The 15,823-nt window shown below is 38.7% G+C and overlaps 1 protein-coding gene across 1 annotated transcript; it reads left to right on the top strand.

The window, feature by feature from the left end:
- The first annotated feature begins 14,294 nt into the window (after positions 1–14,294).
- LOC121812713 lies at positions 14,295–15,791 on the top strand. Its single transcript, XM_042215540.1, has 2 exons — positions 14,295–14,565; positions 14,760–15,791. The coding sequence occupies exons 1-2, from the start codon at positions 14,436–14,438 to the stop codon at positions 15,764–15,766; spliced, it is 1,137 nt and encodes a 378-aa protein (XP_042071474.1). The 5' UTR covers positions 14,295–14,435; the 3' UTR covers positions 15,767–15,791.
- Positions 15,792–15,823: the final 32 nt, after the last annotated feature.

Below are 15,823 nucleotides of genomic sequence, written 5' to 3'. Positions count from 1 at the left end.
AAAACTAAAAACACATGTAAAACATTGCACGGCCACGCTGTGTTAATTATATATTTAAAAAAATTAATGTAGAGGTAGGAATTGCAATTAATAATTCTCAAAGTATTCACAACATTCCTGAACAGAAATAGGCCTCTGCACCTGGGGTGAGACGGCGTGGTCATGAAAACAATGTGACATGCCATTGGATGTTGGACACATAATGACATGAGGAATTTGAACTAACAACCACAAGGTCGCGTGTATGGCTGTGGAAAGTGTGGTGGAAGAGAGAGGATGGTGAAAGATCATCCATGCAGTATATCAAACTCAGCTTAGTTGAATCAACTTGGCATTGCTTGACCACTATGGCTCGTAGTTTACTGAGACAGTGAAAGGCATGGAATCCCTAGCTATGAAGGCAAAGCACGTCGTCTGTCAGTATAAGGTGTAGTTAGACCAGCGGCTAGCTTGCTGGCTAGCAGAGTTGTTGTTTGCTAATTTGTTAGCTGCCAGCTTTCTGTGACCGTGTAAACACAGCAGTTGCCACGCGGATAGTTTCTACACCACTAATACCCATTAGGGGGGCCACAACGGCAGCTGCCACTGATGCATTTGTCTTAATGTGAAATTAAGTATGCAACTTAAGAGCTAATAGGCGAGCTGTTCCACTCTAGCGGCACACCTGCACTCCTGTAGAGAGGTTGTGCGCACCAAGATGAGCTGCATGATAAAGTGAGGGAAATAAAAGTAGCCCACTGTGCTAGCTTTGCCCTGTAAAATGTAATGGACATGTAAATGATAAGCCAAATATTTTATTTTATTTTGTGGAGCGGAATTAGACTAAAGCAGCTGAGGTGAATTATTTGACTACATATAAACGTACATTGCAGACATGTATTTGGATTTTGGCAGGTTTCATGATTTATAAGGTTTTTTTTCTTCCTTTGCAGATTAGTGGCGTGAGTTCTCAAATTTAATCAGTAAGCTGAGTATTGTACTGCATTTAAGGATGTCAAAAGATTACGCCTGTTGCAGTTGTGGTGCTTTAATGTAAATGAATAAATACCACCCAAGAGAAGATGGCGCCGGGTGTCATGGCACGCCGTCTCTCGGTTCTGCAATATTTATGTTTTGTGTTCTTAGTGGTGTCTCTGCTAGTTTTAAAAACCCACTCTTTGTTGGTGTATGAGCGACAGACGCTGCTTAATATCCATGACTCACTGCTGAAGTTTCCCAGCGTTAGCGAGCGATGTGGAAGACTCCCGCCGCCTCTGGCGTCGGTACCAGGGGAACTGCATCGCTGTGATCCCCCGTGGAATCCTTCGAAACGGAAGCGCTGGAGAAGTGGACGAATGCGCGGAACACGCTCTGGGAAGCGTGTTCGGGTTAGAACTCGGATGCGGCGGGTTCTTACCATCGGTGACCCTGGCTGTTTAGGATTTTATTTTGGCCTCAAACAGCGCTGCCTTCTTCCTGTTTACCCTACGTCATCGGAGCACGCTCACCCGAGGCTGCTTTATTGGTCGCCATGCCGACGGGATATGAGGGGAGGTGGAGCAAATATAAACAACCTACAATTACTGCCTGCTACCACGGATGGAAAGAGAGTTAAATTAGCTCTCTTAAATGCAAGATCTGTATCAAATAAAACTCATGTTCTTCGGGACTTTTTTGATACTCATATCCTGGACATCATGCTCCTAACTGAGACATGGCTGCGTGTTGGTGAAGTGGCACCCTTGCTGGAACTTTGCCCCTCCGATGCCAGCTTTTTCAGCTCCCCCAGGTTGTCTAGGAGGGGAGGCGGGGTAGCCTCTATCATCAAAGACTGTTTTAAATTCAAACAGATACAAAGTCCTGGTGTTTTTACCTCATTTGAGTCCCAACTCCTGACTTTAAGCTGTCCTGTGGTTCTAATTATTGTCATCTATCGCCCACCTAAATATAATGACTTGTTTATTTCGGAATTTTCAGACTTCTTGACATGTTTTATCGCTCACTACGAAAGGATTCTTATAGTGGGGGACTTTAATATTCATCTGTGTTGTGAGGATAAACCCCTGGTCAAAGATTTCTTAAATGTAATTGATTCCCTAAACTTCACACAATTTGTGTCTGGGCCAACACGTAAGGGCCACACCCTAGACCTTGTGTTGGGTTATGGACTGAATGTATCAATGACTGAAAATTGTGTTTTACCTATCTTAGACCACTCAGCAATTTTATTTGATATTTTAATCCCTAAATCTCCAGCTTCTGCAAGGGGAAGATTGCCCCTCAGATCATCTCGTTATATTAGCCCCGAAGCATTGCTTGGAGTTAAATTACATCTACCTGATGTGTTGGACCCTATTTTTACCCAGGAGTTATGTGTGGACACCTTGACTGTGAACCTTAATAATACACTTCTTGAACTACTGGACTCTGTTGCTCCCGTAAAGAAGTCGAAATGTCAACAAAGGAACCCTATGCCTTGGCTAAATGAGGAGCTCTTGAACTTGAGAAGAAATTGTAGAAAAGCAAAGCGTCACTGGAGATCTTCCAGACTAGAAGTATTTCTCCAGGCTTGGAAGGACTCAGTCTTCTTTTCAATCAGCGATGTCGGCAGCGAAAGCAAATTATTTCTCAAATCTCATCATGAGTCATAAACATAACTCAAAACTCTTATTCAACACAGTGTCGCAACAGAGAGTAACTCAACTCTCTGCTGTTCAAATTTGACAGCTCATGACTTTCTTATGTTTTTCAGAGACAGGGCTGAAACACTTAGGAATCAGATTACTCCCTCCTCAAGCTTTTCATTAGACTACTCGGCTGCTTTGCCTGTTGGTGCTGATAAACTATTTTCTGAGTTCGAGGTCATTTCCCTGTATGGATTAACTAAGGTTGTAAAAGCAGCTCGATGTACAACCTGTTCTTTGGATCCTCTACCAGCCTGGGCTACAAAGGAACTGTGGTCAGCATTAGGACCCTACATCCTGTTTCTTTTAAATACTTCACTGACGACCGGAGTCTTTCCTGAATGTTTTAAATCAGCTGTGGTAGTGCCAATCTTGAAAAAGCCTGGACTGGATGTTGATATGGTCGTAAACTATAGACCTATCTCACATCTGTCTTTTTTATCTAAAATCTTTGAAAAAGTGGTTTTTAAGCAGCTCACTGAGCATTTGTCAACAAGCAATCTGTTTGAACCATTTCAGTCTGCTTTTAGACCAAATCTCTCCATAGAAACAGCTTTAGTCAAAGTGGTAAATGATCTGCTGGTAAATGCAGACAATGATCACACTTCAGTTTTATTACTGCTGGATCTAAGTGCTGCATTTGACACTGTGGATCACTGCATTTTATTAGATAGGCTTGAACATTTTATTGGAATTACAGAAAATGTTTTATCGTGGCTGAGATCAGACTGTTAGTTTTAAAAATGATCTCTCTGAGACCTGTGCAGTGGGGCATGGGGTCCCTCAGGGCTCTGTACTTGGACCATTGCTGTTTTCTATGTACCTGCTGCCTCTTGGTGTTCTTTTACGTTCTTTTAATGTAACCTTTCATTGTTACGCTGATGACCTGCAGCTTTATGTTCCTTTAACCATTGGAAATTGTGCTGAAGTCTCTTATCTAGAATCTTGTCTATCTGCAATTAAGGGCTGGTTATCGGATAATTTCTTGCTCCTAAATACTGATAAGACAGAGTTGATGGTCATTGGGCCACACAAATTTCAGCACTTGTCCCAAAATTTCATCTTGAGAATTGATGACAGTGTCATAAATTGTAGGGACAAGGTAAAAAACTTGGCCATGTGGTTTGACGTGGTGCTCTCTTTCGAGTCTCATGTAAAAGAGATAACAAAGACTGCCTTTTATCATTTGAGGAACATAGCCAGAATCAGACAAGTTTTGTCAAGCGACACTGCAGAGGTTCTCGTCCATGCATTTGTGTCCTCACGTATTGATTATTGTAATGCTCTTCTTTCTGGGCTACCAAAGAAAAGTTTTAGAGGTCTACAGATGGTGCAAAATGCAGCTGCTCGCATTTTAACAAGAACTGGGAAATTTGAGCACATTAGCCCTGATCTGAGATCTCTGCATTGGCTACCTTGTCAGGTTCGAGCAGATTTTAAGGTCCTGCTGCTCATCTACAAGGCTTTAAACGGACTGGCACCTTCATACCTCTCCGACCTTTTACATCTTTACGTTCCATCCCGTGCTCTCCGATCTCAGGACTCTGGCCTTCTAAAGGTTCCTAGAGCCAGAAAAAAGACAATTGGAGAGCGTGCTTTTTCTTTTCGTGCCCCGTTTCTGTGGAACACCCTCCCTCAAGATGTTAGGCAGGTATGCTCCGTGGAGGTTTTTAAAACTAAGCTGAAGACACATTTGTTCACCTTATCTTACAAGTCTTAATTCTATGGCTTTTAGTTTTTAAATTCTTACTGTTTTTAACTTGTATTGTGTCTTTTACGTGTATTGCTATGTATTGCTTTTAAATCTCTTTAGTTTTAAACAGTTGTACAGCACTTTGTTTGAAAGCGCTTTATAAATAAAGTTATTATTATTATTATGTTTGGGCACCCATGGTCAAAATTTTAGTTCATATGAACAGATAAGCAAGTGGAAGATAAAATAATTTCCAAATGGCATAAAGTTTCAGATGACATTTAATTTTAAATCAAAATCATTTTCATATTTTTAATTTTTTTAAAAACAGAAAAGGAAAGGGCCCACAGCAAAAGTTTGGACACCTTGCAGTTGACTGGGGGGCCCAAACTGCATGCCAGTGTATCTAATTGATATAAATCAGTTGTAACATTGCTGTTAGTTGTTTGAGTCATGTGTGGACTTGTTTTTTGTCCCCTTGTCTCTTGTTCATGTACGCAACAGGAAACTCTACTTTGGCAGCCGAGGACTTCATGTTATCTGTGGACCAGACCATTGTGAATGGCCATATCACTATCTTCAGCGACGCACTTATCCTGATGTTTGGCTCTACTGCATGAACATTTCTTATCCAGTAGCCCAGGCAGCACCCTTGGAATCCTTGCAACGGTAAGGCGGCACCAGTCAATTTTATGCATTGAAACATAAGAATGATGAGACAGTGAAATCTAAAGTTATGCAATCCAAATCAAATCATCAGATCTCCTTTCATTTGCAGCTAAAACGCATAAGACTGCGCAATGCTTGAGTGTTGAGATGATTTGTAGATTGATAAATCAACAAATAACTAATATTTGCATTTCAGATGGCTGTCTCTGAAATATCCTTGATTCATGCTCATGTCAAGTTATAGAAAGAGACCTTTGAGTAGTAGATGTTTACAGATGTTTCACTACCCTGAAACAATATTTGGAAGACTCACAGGTTAACCAAACATCTTTGCACCACCCTTCTGTTCCACAATGACCTGTATGTCTAAACACGCACTCGAAAGCAAGCTCAATCTACATTTAGATTTATTGCAGATGTAAAAAACATACAGTCCAGTCCTCAGTTTCTTAATGAAGTTGTTGTTTTTCATTCATTTCATTAAGATAAACCCAAAACTGGAGCGGAACACATCTAAGAAAAACTTTGCAGTCAATCCAAAGGTTCTGACATTGATCACCAAAATTGCGGACTATGAGTGGAGAGCATAAAAAGTTCTTATTTTTATCCTGAGGATAACATAATCTGCTGTTCAGTAGCACTGGTCTCTGGTTCATGGTCAATGTCAACAGCACGGGTGGCCCGCTTGATACGGGAAAAGTGAAATATAGGCTGCAGATCCTATTCACATTTAGCTAGCATTACTGCTAGCCACTTAGTATGTTACTGTCTGCTGACAGGCTTCTCTGTCACTCTGTCCTCCGATAGTGTGCCCTTCTTTTGGGCTCAAATGTGCGTTTGAATTGGATTTTCTTTTCTATGTGCCTTTGTTCATGCATAAGTGTTAGTTGTTCTTGGATTGTTCCAGGAAGGGTTATCTTTTTGTCAATAAAATCCATGTTAATGATTGAAATCATGTCTCATGTCTTATAAGTAAAATCAACATGTAAAAACTGCTCATACACAACATATGATCAAGAATTAACATAATCTTGATGTAATTCTAATCAGGGGTTTTGTTTAATAAGGGTTCTTTGGATGTTTTGTTACAGATAAAACCAACAATCTTACAGGGAGCACACTTAATTCAAATTGGAAGTCCAGTAAATATTCACGAAATCTATGTTAGATTACACTTAGAAACTAAATTTATACGTGATATTATCTAGAATCAACAGTAAATTGTAATTTTAAATCCAATATCTAGTTTTTTGACAAGTTTTTGACACGTTTTGAAAGAGAAAACAAATTATTTTTTGTTGTATACTGTAGTGTTACATCAAATACAATAAAAAAACTTTTTTTACATCAAATAGCAGTTGGTGTAAATAACATTAACTGTATATTTCTGTAAATTTAAGCATTATTATTCATATTGCTGTATTCATTGACCTTGTTTATAGGTAATTTCATTGTTTGATCACATTAAAATGTTCCTAATTTAATGTTTAAAAACATTTGTAAAAGGCAAAATCCCATGTAAAATTAGGGCAACAAACTGTATTTTCATTACTGAAGATAACCGTATTTTTATGATAAAGTTATTTTGTTATTTTACGGTATTATTTTGCCGGAATATTACTGTTTTTTAGGATGTTTTTTTTAACAGTGTAGCTGATTACCATATAGACAGCCTATATAAAGTCATTTGTAATATGTTTGCCTTTTATAATAAAACTTTACATTCATTATATTGATATTAGATCTAATAATGCACTAGTAACATTAAAGCAAAGTTTTTATGTCTTTAAGCATTTTTGTCCAATAATTAATATTATTATTGGAATTATTGAAGAAATGAAACTGTTTTTTATGAAACTGGAAACTGGTTTCCCTAAAGTTTTATTTTGGACTTATTTATTTTGTACTTTTGTGCAGAGAATTTGTTTCAGCTCAAAATAAAATGCCTCACCTTTTATTTTTAAAGTCTGCCCCTCTGCATCTGTGCATTTTGGGTAAATTTCAACATACTCCAAAATACGGCAACCCACCCATATGGAAAAGATATATATAAATCTTGTAAGGTTTTTATCTGTCTTGTGTGAAACTTGTATGAAAAATATACAAGAGTGAAAATACATATAAGATCCCTTAAAAAATTATATAAATGAAACTTGCATGTTTTTGATACTTAAAAAAATATATGACATTAACCCGACATATATTGTCCTAAGCAGAAAAATGTAATATCATACTTATATGAGTTAGACAGTCATGAGTGAAACTAAACTATTGTAAGTTTTTTATAGAGAACAAAAGATTTACTTGTGTTATCACAAAGAGGAAACAACTAACAATTAACATTGAATGACAATAAGATGTGGGGGAAAGCCACAAATTTACGAGAAGTTTGCTTTGAACATGTGATTAAATAAAACCCTACATTAGAATTTCCCTCTGGGATTGATAAAAATGCTTTTCATTCATTTGTGTAAAAATGCTATTTCTTTGTTTAGCATTTTTGCAAAACTAGGCATCCTATTCCTGACTTTCAAATAATGTTTTTTCCCGTTATTGCATTGACAGTTAAAGAACAAACTTTTACAATAAGTTTGACAAATGATTAAATCAACACAGTAAATATTCAAAATACATCTCAAATGTATTCTATATAGATGGAAAAGATATTAGACAATATTCATATTGTAGAAATATTTTTAATTTTGCACAGAATCAGCAGATTACACAAAGATGTAGATAAAATACATATTATATATATTACATTTTTGTCTTTTTACATGACCCAGATTCATTATGACAGTGCTTTAAGGACCATTTAAACACCACACCACTAGCTTAATGGAATTACATTGAAATACATAAATGTTGTGAACATGCATTGCAAAATGTTTTGACAGAATTATTTTTTTCCCCCAAGTCAGAAACCCATATTTCAATAAAGACGCTGTTCAGAAAGGACAGCGTGAATACGCCACCTTTATGAACCGCTATGGCTTTAGACCGTGTTAGCTGCACATTTCACTCTTAATTAGAATGACATTTGACACAATTGAAAGCCTTTGAATCTCTCCCATAATCAACCCCATAATCAGTAGCTCCACCTTCACATTTAGAATCATTTACAATAAGATTTAAGATTAAATTATTTACAATAGTACTGTATGTATTCAGTAGCTGACATACAATTGAAGTAGAGTCTGGACACTGTATGTACATACATGGCCTAACTATCTGAGTAGCATTTATGGCTTTGTAAAAGCCTGTGGGAAAGTGAACAGTTGACATATAGCTCAGCTGAGTTCTGATAAGAGAACCTCTGGCTAACTTTTGCACTGTGCAATTACCATATTTTCCTATAGCATATAAACAATGACTATCCATTTCAACAAAGTGTGAGACTGCAAAAATACTTCCATTTTTTAAAAGCACCACATAATTGTTTCTTTGTTTTGCTGTATGTGTAACCGTGAACAATGTCTCCATTCACAGAAATTCTCTTGTAGTAACTCACCACAGAGTTTGTGGGAACCTCTCTAACTGGGTGGAGAGCAGCTTGATCTCTCAGAGATATTTGTCTTACATTTGGTGAACCAAGGGCAGTCACCTGAGTAAACTTTTCATGTTTCTTGACATGCTGGGTTCCTTGTCTCATTTCATTGCAGAACTGTTTAACTTCTGCAGCTGCATTTGTTAAGAACTGCTTAGCTAAACGAGGAAAGGCACGGGGGACTGCCACTCGTTTGCATATTTGTTGTGGTACAGCTTGACTATTTTTTATTTGTTTCAAGACGTACCCATTGAAACTTTCAAACATAAAGGCTGAGTGAGCCCATAAAGGACCCCATTGCACAACACTTTTACTCAAATGCAACAATGAATGAACATTGAATGTCATGTGCTGTTTTCCATACAGAGATTGTACACCTCCAACAAAGTACACTAATGCGTCGTGTGCGTGGCTTATCAGTTCAGTATTTAATTCGTATCCCAAGATAATGCTTATCCCTTCTACCAGTAATGCCCAATGACAGTGATACTTCTGTGGCAGTGTGCCTTTCAGAACTGGCAAGCTATAGTACAAAAGCCAATGCTGCCACTCATGAGCTTTCCAGAATTTGCGTTCAGTTAAAGATCTTGGAACTCGAGCGACGATACCTGGAGGTTTACTAGACAAGAGGTGTTTGTCTATGCTTGCTGTTTGTACACCAATGTACCATGGCTGAGAAGTGTTTTTAGAATCCATCCATAAAGATGCCATGTATCTGCACACACCAAGCAGTACACAGTGCATGTAGTCAGGGACCATTCCATTGATAAAATCAAACAATGGCAAATCTGCAAGAGGAGATGAGCCCTTTATCCCCAAAATAGTCTTCCCTTGTCTTTCAGCTATTTGTCCTATTTCTACTGTGGTTTTATGATTTCTGTCACTTGGCTTTTCATCAGGACATGCGTAAATCCTTGTGTTTCCATTCCCTTTCCTTGTTTGCATCCCAGGATGAAGGCAAACTTCACAGCCATATTCACCATTAAATTGTTTGAAATTCTGTAACCATGGTCTTGCTACAACATCACACACACAGCACAATGTGTGTACTTTCATGTGTCTCCGTGCCTGATTGTTAGCATCTTGCCACTCAAAACCAACTTGAGAAAGATTTGCATACTCCTCGACAAATGGTTTAAAGAAGCAGGACATGTCTGGCTTTTTGGATCCAAACCATAAAGCACATAGAAGTACATGTTTGTCTCTACTCTCCGGTGGTATCTCATTAATGCAACACAATATTGGCCAAATACTAAATTTGGAAGACTGAAAAACTGGTACACCATCACAATTAAAAGTGAGGGACAGAAAATCATCTTTACTGGTAGACTTTAAGGTCTGATACAAGCTGCCATCACATATGTCCTTTATTACACGGCTACCACTGGGATCACCTCTGAAACATAGATCATGCACATTGTGGTTCTCAAGAATGTCTTTTAGCTGATCTTTTAATGGTATACTAATAAAAAGGTTACCTTCCTCTAAACTGGCTTTCACTGTTGTGAATGAAGAACATGACACACAATTAAGTGTTTCCTCCAAAGATTGTGAAGACCCAATGTACTTAGTACAAACTCTACAGTAATGATGTCGTTTAAACTGGTTTGTAATATCAGCGAAGGGTTTCTCCAGAAAATACCTGCTTGATGGAACTACAGTAGTCCCAGCAGAATGTAACTTGAGCAGTTTCAGCAAGTCCTCCATTAATACACCTGTAGTGTTGTGTCTCAAAGCAAAGGAGAGGATTGACATGATGCTTTGATTTTCTGTTAGTCCACTGGAGCAGTTCACATCAACTCCTGCTTCAGGGGCGTTCTCCTGAATGGTTGAAAAAGAATTGTGTTATATTTGAGCAGGTTTCACTTGTTTTCATATGTAGCCTTGTTTTTCTTTTTTTTTTTTTTTTGCAAAACTGCATTTACAACATAAACAGCAGTCATAGCGACGTTTGTCATAGTTAAAAATGCAATTAACCGCAAGTCTTACCTGCACCATTGTGACCATTTCTATTCTTTCCTCCCGTCTTTGGGTGGCATCTTCATTGTTTCCCTGAGAAGTATTCAAATTAACTACTCTTTAAAGAAAAGAGAGCCATAGAAAGGGAACACATCTTGCATTTGTTTCTTACCAGTGACACTGTTTGTGGTTCTGGTATCTGCTCATCTCTTTGGGCAGCATCTTCACTTTCCTGTGAGGAATACAACCCAAGTATTGAATATATATATGAATTAAATATCCGAATGATATATTCCAGAACAAGTAGTAAGTCTGTCACTGACATATTTAAACAGCTTAATGGTGAGCTGTACTTTTCACTTTTACAATGTGATGGAGTAGCGTAGAAGAGACATAAGAATGAAAGTAATGCTTTATTGTGGCCTTTTTTCTGTATGTTGCTTTTAAAAGGAGAGAGAAAGAGAGAGAGAGAGAGACTATAATAATGTATTTTTATTTACCATTGGAACTGTGAAAGTTCCTTCTCTCTGGCTGTCATCTTCACCATTGTCCTTGAAATGATACAAATGAACAACTTGTTTAAGATACATTTTTCACAGCTCCGCTGAAAACAGTCGGGATGAGATTTCCATGTTGTTATTATTGTGATTGTTATTATTCTTAATGTTTTTATTGACCTTTAAATAAACACAATGAAAGAGGTTGTAAAAAACTACATTTTTTAAAATTATATTTATCATCTCACAATTACTTAAGTAGCACTTCAGATTACTTTCAATGCAGAAACATTATGAATATAGTCTAGATTCTCAAATACTTTGCATTTTCTTATCATAACTAACCTAAACAGAATTTATCAGTCATTTGGCAAACACAATAAATTATGTTGCATAACTTATCATTTAAAATAAATATCTATGTAAGTGTATGGAATTATTCGTTTGTTAACCTACTTAGTACACACAACACAAAAATATAAGCCAAGTTATGGGTGTCAAATTAGAACTGAAATGTTCCACTTAACCAAAGTATTAAAACCCAAACACTTTGTATCAAGTGCTACTATGGTAGCTGATAAGACATTAACGATATACATTCACTTACTTGTTGTTGTGTGTTGTGCTGTCCGATGTCAGTCAAAGCTCTGTCGATTTTTCTAAAGAAATTAATAAATTCTTGTAGCTTTCATAACAATGACAGAAACTGACAACTGTATTAACATATTGGCAAAGGTGCACATACCGTTTTTTCCATCTGGTCAAAGTACGTGAAGGAACGTTTTTCCGCATCCAGTCTATTTCACTTGTGTCAGATCTATAATGTTTTCTTTTCGGCATCGCTGTCTCTTAAGTTTCAAAACTCAGTTGGAATGTCAGTATAGTCTATAATCTGTGAAAAACATATTCTACCACCAAATAGAGAAAATACTGACGTAGAGCATGAACTCAAAAATTTGTTTTCAGCTGTGAGTGCCATGATTGGTTAAGTGTACGGTCAAATATGAGGATACACCAATCAAAGGCAAAGTAGGGCGGGCCATGCTGCAGCGTACAGGTGGCCAGCTTTCACCGCGAGACCTCACACGGTCCTCATCAGGTAACGGCTTCCTTACGTAATTTAACAACAAGCGGGAAATCGGTCTAAAATAAAGTGTGTCTTGCAAAGATGGAGACTACGGAGACAAATAAAACTAATATCAGAGGTAAGTCGCCTAAATGTTTTCGAATTTGAATGACTTAGCTTAAGCTTATAGCTTGCTAAAAGTGGTTTGATGTTTTATGGGTCACATAGAAACAAGTGACCAACGTGGAAATGCTCTCTTCAGAGAATTATGCATGCGACATAGCACTTGGTGGCATTAAAATGGTTCAAATGGTAAAAGTATGCCTATAGAAACCATGTCAAATAGAATATTTTTTGATAAGAAAAAGCCTTTATTAGCATATAGCCCGTAGCATTCTAGCTAGGAAATAGCAATTCTTTTTTTCCTCCCCCCTTCATTTACTACAGAACACGAGGAGAGGAAGTTTGCAGTGGTGCAGTGGAGTGAAGGGAAGGACTATGGAAAGCTTAGTGAAGTAAAAACTGTTAACATACGGGGGTATGATGACTCCAAGATGGACCAACATGGGAATCCCATTTCCACTTACTCGGCAGTTATTGAATGGCGCCATGGGAAGAAACAGCGAGGAGGGTGGCCACACTACAGGGGCACTGTTGTTTTTGTCTCTGGTAAGTAATTGTTAATGATTTGAAATGTAGAATGTCCTTCTCTACTTGAAAGTAGTTCTCTAAAGAAAAACTGAATTCACTCTTTAAAGTCATGTGCTTACTTCGTTTTTCCAGGGAGCTGAAGACTGTACTACATGTTTACTTAATATACATTAAGTATACATTACATAAAGTCGCAACAGTTTTGTATTTTATCACTCGTCTTTACTCTGCTCTAAGTAAAGGTTTACATATTAACACAGTAAATCTCCTAAACGTGGCTCCTACTCCTTTTAACCCTAACCCCTGACTAATGAGATGGTTGCTTTTAGATGTTGAATAGTTGTATATTTTATGTTTCACATGGATGGAAATTCTGTGAAATAGGAATTGTTTGTTTTTTTGCTAAATGCACTATGTGAATCACAACTCAACACAAAACTAGACACTGTTACTGCTGTCTTCTTCTTCTCTTTCTCTATCCCATATACAAATGTTCTCTTTTCTTTGTTAGCTCTCTCTTTCACACAGGTCGAAGAACCATTCCAGTGTTCGGTTGTGTTTTTAGTCAGGAGTAAAAAATAACATTCATTACTGCAATTACCTGAAAACAGGACATAGTCTGGTGATTTAAAAAAAAAACACCTGTGGAGTAATGAGGGGATTGTTGTAATGTCTTTTTGTTTCCTCCTTTGTGCTCTAGCTACTCGTTTTGAGGCAGCTCGGAAAATTAATGCACTGCTGAAGGAAAATGAACCAGCGGACCTGACCAAGAGGGTATCTGTCCATCCTGAAAACTATGGCTTTAGCTTCAGCCAAGTGGAAGCTAAATTGTCTAGTCATTCATATGTAAATTGGGTCGTTGAGTCGTTATCTGGGAATTCTGGAGGGAGGGGAGTGTGATTGAGGGCCATCTAAGTTTGCCATCTTAGGGAGAAATCACACATGGGTATATGTCCTTTGTTGCTAAGATTTATTGATAAAAACAGTACAAAAAACCAACCATTTGTACACATATTTACAAATAATAATAAAAAGTGAGTGAGTACAAACAATTCAACATTTCCAGCAATCACTCACAATCCTGGCACTGCCATGGTATCTGTAGTCTGCATTTACCACATGTGTATCTTTTGCAGTGAACACATCGCACAGTGGCATGATTGTTCTTGCAGTTGTGTTTGACCTGACACGAGGTTCCAGGGAGTAATGTCCGCAAAGGAACAGGTGCTGGCGCAGTCATTTACAGATGGAACCCTGTAAACCCCCCGCAAGATCACAATTGCAATAAATGCCATTAGTTCAGGGAGGTCCATGAACCAATGAACATGCTCCGTTTGCCGTGCATGTTGAATAGTCCATTCTTGAATGCTACGAAGCATGTCAAGAGTGATGAAACACAGGAAGCTCTGAAGGCGACTCGAGATACTTCTCCTGGCCTTAGCCGTTGGCTCTCCATCTGCAGCGTACGCTTCTATTGGGGTGAAAGGGAGACAGGTCCCCACATGTTCTTCACGCCACACTGTGCCATCTTTCGCTGTCTCAGTCCTCTGGTGTACGGACCTCCTCTCCAAGGAAAGAAAATTCATCGCCCTGAAGAAACCTCTGGTGTACGGACCTCCTCTCCAAGGAAAGAAAATTCATCGCCCTGAAGAATCCTCTGGTGTACGGACCTCCTCTCCAAGGAAAGAAAATGCAGAGAAGACTCACCACTCAGCAGGCCTTGGAAATGATCCTGACGGAAGTCGACCCTTGTGACTCGGATGGAGAAGACCTAGCAGTTCAGCCGGATTCGGACTCAGAGCTGTCTGATCAGTCTTCCGGTTAGTTTCATTTCATGTTATTTCCTTTTTCATTTCAAACAAGTAAGTGGATGTAGTTAGTAAGTAAGATATTTCAGACATTATTCTGATACAGAGGAGGAGATACTGGAATTATAATTAGTATCTATGCATGCATTTGTGATTTTGTTTGACCTTCCCATTTTGCTCACAATTTGAATTTGTTCACACTGCAGATGAGGAGACTGCTTCTCCACCGAAAAAGAGACCTTGTTTGGGGACTGAGACAGCGAAAGATGGCACAGTGTGGCGTGAAGAACATGTGGGGACCTGTCTCCCTTTCACCCCAATAGAAGCGTACGCTGCAGATGGAGAGCCAACGGCTAAGGCCAGGAGAAGTATCTCGAGTCGCCTTCAGAGCTTCCTGTGTTTCATCACTCTTGACATGCTTCGTAGCATTCAAGAATGGACTATTCAACATGCACGGCAAACGGAGCATGTTCATTGGTTCATGGACCTCCCTGAACTAATGGCATTTATTGCAATTGTGATCTTGCGGGGGGTTTACAGGGTTCCATCTGTAAATGACTGCTGGTCAGCAAACCTGGGAAACCCACAGATAATTGGAACTATGGCACGAAACCGCTTCCAAGACATCATGCAACACCTACGCTTTGATGACAAGTCCACCCGCTGTGATCGAGCAAAGACTGACAAGTTTGCTGCAATTTCCAGTGTGTGGGGATCATTTGTCACCAACTGCATCACGTGCTACAACCCTGGTCTACATATCACCATTGATGAACAGCTTTTCCCATCAAAGACTCGGTGCTGTTTCCTGCAGTATATTGCAAGTAAACCTGACAAGTTTGGGATCAAGTTTTGGGTGGCTTGCGACCTAAAATCCAAGTACATTTGCAATGTCTTCCCATATCTTGGCAAGGACCCCAGTCGTCCCACTGGGGAGAGACTTTCTGAAAATGTCGTAATGAGGCTGATGGAACCATTCCTAGACAAGGGCAGAAATGTTACCACGGACAATTTTTTCACATCGCTTTCACTGGCACAAAAACTTCTTAGACGGAAAACCACCATCCTCGGCACAGTCAACAGGATTCGCAGGGAAATTCCTCAATCCACTAGACAGACAGATCGCAATGCATTCACCACTCAGGTATGTTGCAGGTCTTTTGTGGTTCTATGTTTATGTGTTTCATTGTGTGTAAAAGGGCTATGGAAATAACAATTTATCTTATTTCTTAGGTGTTTTCAACCTCTCTGCCCCACTTGACTTCTTCTT

Source organism: Haplochromis burtoni, unplaced genomic scaffold (assembly GCF_018398535.1).
Source record: "Haplochromis burtoni strain Fernald_Lab_line unplaced genomic scaffold, NCSU_Asbu1 Contig_749, whole genome shotgun sequence".
In the NCBI taxonomy this organism is placed as follows: domain Eukaryota; kingdom Metazoa; phylum Chordata; class Actinopteri; order Cichliformes; family Cichlidae; genus Haplochromis; species Haplochromis burtoni.
This window is presented reverse-complemented; position numbering and strand designations above follow the sequence as displayed.

Coding starts and splice junctions, on each gene's coding strand:
- LOC121812713 (XM_042215540.1), top strand. CDS start 14,436: ATGCAGAGAAGACTCACCACTCAGCAGGCCTTGGAAATGATCCTGACG. Junction 14,566..14,759: donor GCTGTCTGATCAGTCTTCCG/GTTAGTTTCATT, acceptor TTCACACTGCAG/ATGAGGAGACTGCTTCTCCA.